The sequence below is a fragment of the Cyprinodon variegatus genome, unplaced genomic scaffold, assembly GCF_000732505.1.
Source record: "Cyprinodon variegatus isolate N-32 unplaced genomic scaffold, C_variegatus-1.0 Scaffold1689, whole genome shotgun sequence".
Classification (NCBI taxonomy): Eukaryota; Metazoa; Chordata; class Actinopteri; order Cyprinodontiformes; family Cyprinodontidae; genus Cyprinodon; species Cyprinodon variegatus.
This window is the reverse complement of record NW_015152142.1, coordinates 100-3,615: the sequence shown is the minus strand read 5'-3', so window position 1 is coordinate 3,615 and position 3,516 is coordinate 100. Positions and strand designations below refer to the sequence as shown.

Genomic DNA, 3,516 nt, shown 5'->3' with positions numbered 1-3,516 from the left:
TCTCCTCCCTCAGAGACATTCTCCTCCCTCAGAGACGTTCTCAGAAGCTCAGATACGTTCTCCTCCCACAGAGACGTTCTCAGAAGCTCAGAGATGTTCTCCTCCCTCAGAGACATTCTCCTCCCTCAGAGACGTTCTCAGAAGCTCAGAGACGTTCTCCTCCCACAGAGATGTTCTCCTCCCTCAGAGACATTCTCCTCCCTCAGAGACTTTCTCAGAAGCTCAGAGACGTTCTCCTCCCACAGAGACGTTCTCAGAAGCTCAGAGACGTTCTCCTGCCTCAGAGATGTTCTCAGAAGCTCAGAGACGTTCTCCTCCCTCAGAGACGTTCTCAGAGGCTCAGAGACGTTCTCAGAAGCTCATAGATGTTCTCCTCCCTCAGAGACGTTCTCCTCCCTCAGAGAGGTTCTCCTGCCTCAGAGACGTTCTCCTGCCTCAGAGACGTTCTCCTGCCTCAGAGACGTTCTCAGAAGCTTAGAGACGTTCTTCTCCCTCAGAGACGTTCTCAGAAGCTCAGAGACGTTCTCCTGCCTCAGAGATGTTCTCCTGCCGGGGTCAGTGGAACCTCTACCTGGAACATCTCGTTGATGCCCTCCCCGCTCTGCGCCGACGTCTCGAAGTAATGGAAGCCTCTGGACTCCGCCCACAGACGACCCTCGCCTTCGTCCACCACGCGCCGCTTGGTCAGGTCCACCTGGAAGCAGCAGAAGAAAGCAGAAGTCTACGGGGAACCTGAACCGGAACCAGAACCAGAACCAGAGCAGTGCGGCGTGGGCGGACCTTGTTGGCGCAGACGGTGAAGACGATGCTGTCCATGTTGGCCTGGGAGCCCATCTCCTGCTTCATCTCGCCCAGCCAGCCTTCCAGGGCGATGAAGCTCTCCCTCAGACCCACGTCGTAGACCAGCAGAACCCCCTGGCTGTCCTTGTAGAACTCGTTCCGGACCTGAAAACGGGTCAGAACCAGAACCAGGAAGCTGCTGCCACTGCTGCTGGAAGCTGCAGAGACTCACCTCATAGAAGAAGGGATGTCCGGCCATGTCGAAGATGTTCACCTTCATCTCCCTGTCCCTCACCTGGACCCTGACACACACAGAACCAGCGGGTCAGAACCAGAACCACCGGGTTAGAACCAGAACCAGTGGGTCAGAACCATCAGGTCAGAACCAGGACCTCCGGGTCAGAACCACTGGGTCACAACCAGAATCAGCGGGTCAGAACCACCGAATCAGAACCACTGGATCAGAACCAGAACCTCCGGGTCAGAACCACTGGATCAGAACCAGAACCAGTGGGTCAGAACCACTGGGTCAGAACCACTGGGTTAGAACCAGAACCAGTGGGTCAGAACCATCAGGTCAGAACCAGGACCTCCGGGTCAGAACCAGAACCTCCGGGTCAGAACCACTGGTTCAGAACCACCGGGTCAGAACCAGGACCTCCGGGTCAGAACCAGGACTCACTTGGTGACTCCGTAGTCGATGCCGATGGTCGCCAGGTACTTTGGGACGAACCTCTTCTCGCAGTAGCGCTTGATGATGCAGCTCTGAGGGTAGAAACATCCAGAACATCACTGAAGCTCACATTAATCATCCACATCAATCAGCCGATTAATAGAACAATAATCATTTTAATAAGCAATGTAATAAAACATGATAATATATGAAGAACTACTCGGTTATAATAAAATCACTCGTTATTTAAACAGAGTCTGGCGTAAACAAAACGTCTCGGTCTGAGACTTTGAAGCTTCGGTATAAAATCTAAATAAAATCCAATAACGGTTGTTTTTCCAGGCTGTCAGTGACTGATCCGTCCCTCTGGAGGTAATAACCGGGTTATGATGATGATGATCAGCGGGGTAGGTCCGTGTTTGCTGCGTCCAGCTGCAGGGGACCAGTCTCCATCTTTATTTGCTGTCAAATAAGCAGAACCCGGCCTACCTTCCCCACCTCCGCGTTGCCGAGGCTGATGACTTTAACCCGCAGAGACTTCTTGTTGTCTCTTCTTTTCGTCGTCGTTGTCTCCATTTCAGGTTCGGTTCTGACCCAGTTTTACGGTAGAAACGTGGGAGCTGCTGCAGCTGCTGCAGCTAACGGTGCTAGCTGCTGTTAGCCACCAGGAGGATCAGAGCAGGACTGGGATCAATCAGATCTGCTGAAGGTTTCATGCAGAATGATCAGTCTGCAGCCCTGCAGCATGCAACCTGCCACTTACAACCTGCAACCAGCAGCATGCAACCTACAACCTGCAGCCTAGAGCCTACAACCTACAACCTGCAACCTGCAACCTACAGCATGCAACCTGCAACTTACAACCTGCAACCAGCAGCATGCAACCTACAACCTGCAGCCTAGAGCCTACAACCTACAACCTGCAACCTGCAACCTACAGCATGCAACCTGCCACTTACAACCAACAGCATGCAACCTGCAACCTACAACCTGCAGCCTAGAGCCTGCAACCTACAACCTACAGCATGCAACCTGCAACCAGCAGCATGCAACCTGCAACCAGCAGCATGCAACCTGCAACCTACAGCATGCAACCTGCCACTTACAACCAGCAGCATGCAACCTGCAACCTACAACCTGCAGCCTAGAGCCTGCAACCTAGAGCCTGCAACCTACAACCTGCAGCATGCAACCTGCAACCAGCAGCATGCAGCCTGCAACCTGCAACCTGCAACCTGCAACTCCCTCTGAGCTCCGGACCTGCTGGTTTTAATGTCAGCTTCCAGGACTGGACCGGTTCTGGACCAGGATCAGAGCAGGACTGGGATTAATCAGAACCCAGAGGACTGTCAGAAAATGCAACTTTATTCTCCTAATTTTACGAGTTTAATCTTGTAAATTTTGATCTTCTTGTTGTGACTTTATTCTCTAAATAGAAAAATAAAGTCTCCATCTCGGCCCTAAGACTCCATCGCATGGATCAAACTTGTGTTTTTGTTCAGCGTCACATGATCAGGGGCTCCTTCCAGAGGAGGAGGTGCTGGAGGCCATGCAGGAGCAGGGAGCGCCCCTGCAGCTCCTCCAGAGCTCCTCCTCCCTGTGCCTCCTGCTGCTGAGACTCTATCCTTCCAGCAGCCAGGCATCAGTAGCAGCCTGGGTTGCAAGTTAAATTTCTGTCTTCTCTGCAGATGCTGCCTGGAGGGCAGAGGCGTTCATCAGGGAGCCCCTGGGGAGGCCTGGCCTCCCCACAGAGAGTCAGTCGGTCTGTCAGAGGTTCTTCCTTCAGCCTGCTGGTCCTGCAGCGTGTCTGTGGTCCAACCTGGGATCAGAAACACTAAGTTCTCCCGTTAATCACTGCTGACACTTTCTTTATTAAATGTTTTAATCTATTTCTATGCTTTTTTTTAGACATGTGTGAATTTAACGTGTTTTTAACCAGCAGTGAGGTGATGCAGATGGTTTGCCTTATGCAGAGGGGGGGTCTGCATCCTTTTATTCCAATAAAGAGACTAAAGACATGTTTGCTTGAAATGACCTTTTATTGTTTTTAGCTACTTTAGGAA

The 3,516-nt window shown here is 51.9% G+C and overlaps 1 protein-coding gene across 1 annotated transcript; it reads right to left on the bottom strand.

The window, feature by feature from the left end:
- Positions 1–532: 532 nt before the first annotated feature.
- dnajc27 (DnaJ heat shock protein family (Hsp40) member C27) lies at positions 533–2,255 on the bottom strand. Its single transcript, XM_015404299.1, has 5 exons — positions 1,943–2,255; positions 1,463–1,545; positions 1,013–1,082; positions 781–945; positions 533–694 (listed from the first exon to the last, which is right to left on the bottom strand). The coding sequence occupies exons 1-5, from the start codon at positions 2,027–2,029 to the stop codon at positions 533–535; spliced, it is 567 nt and encodes a 188-aa protein (XP_015259785.1). The 5' UTR covers positions 2,030–2,255.
- Positions 2,256–3,516: the final 1,261 nt, after the last annotated feature.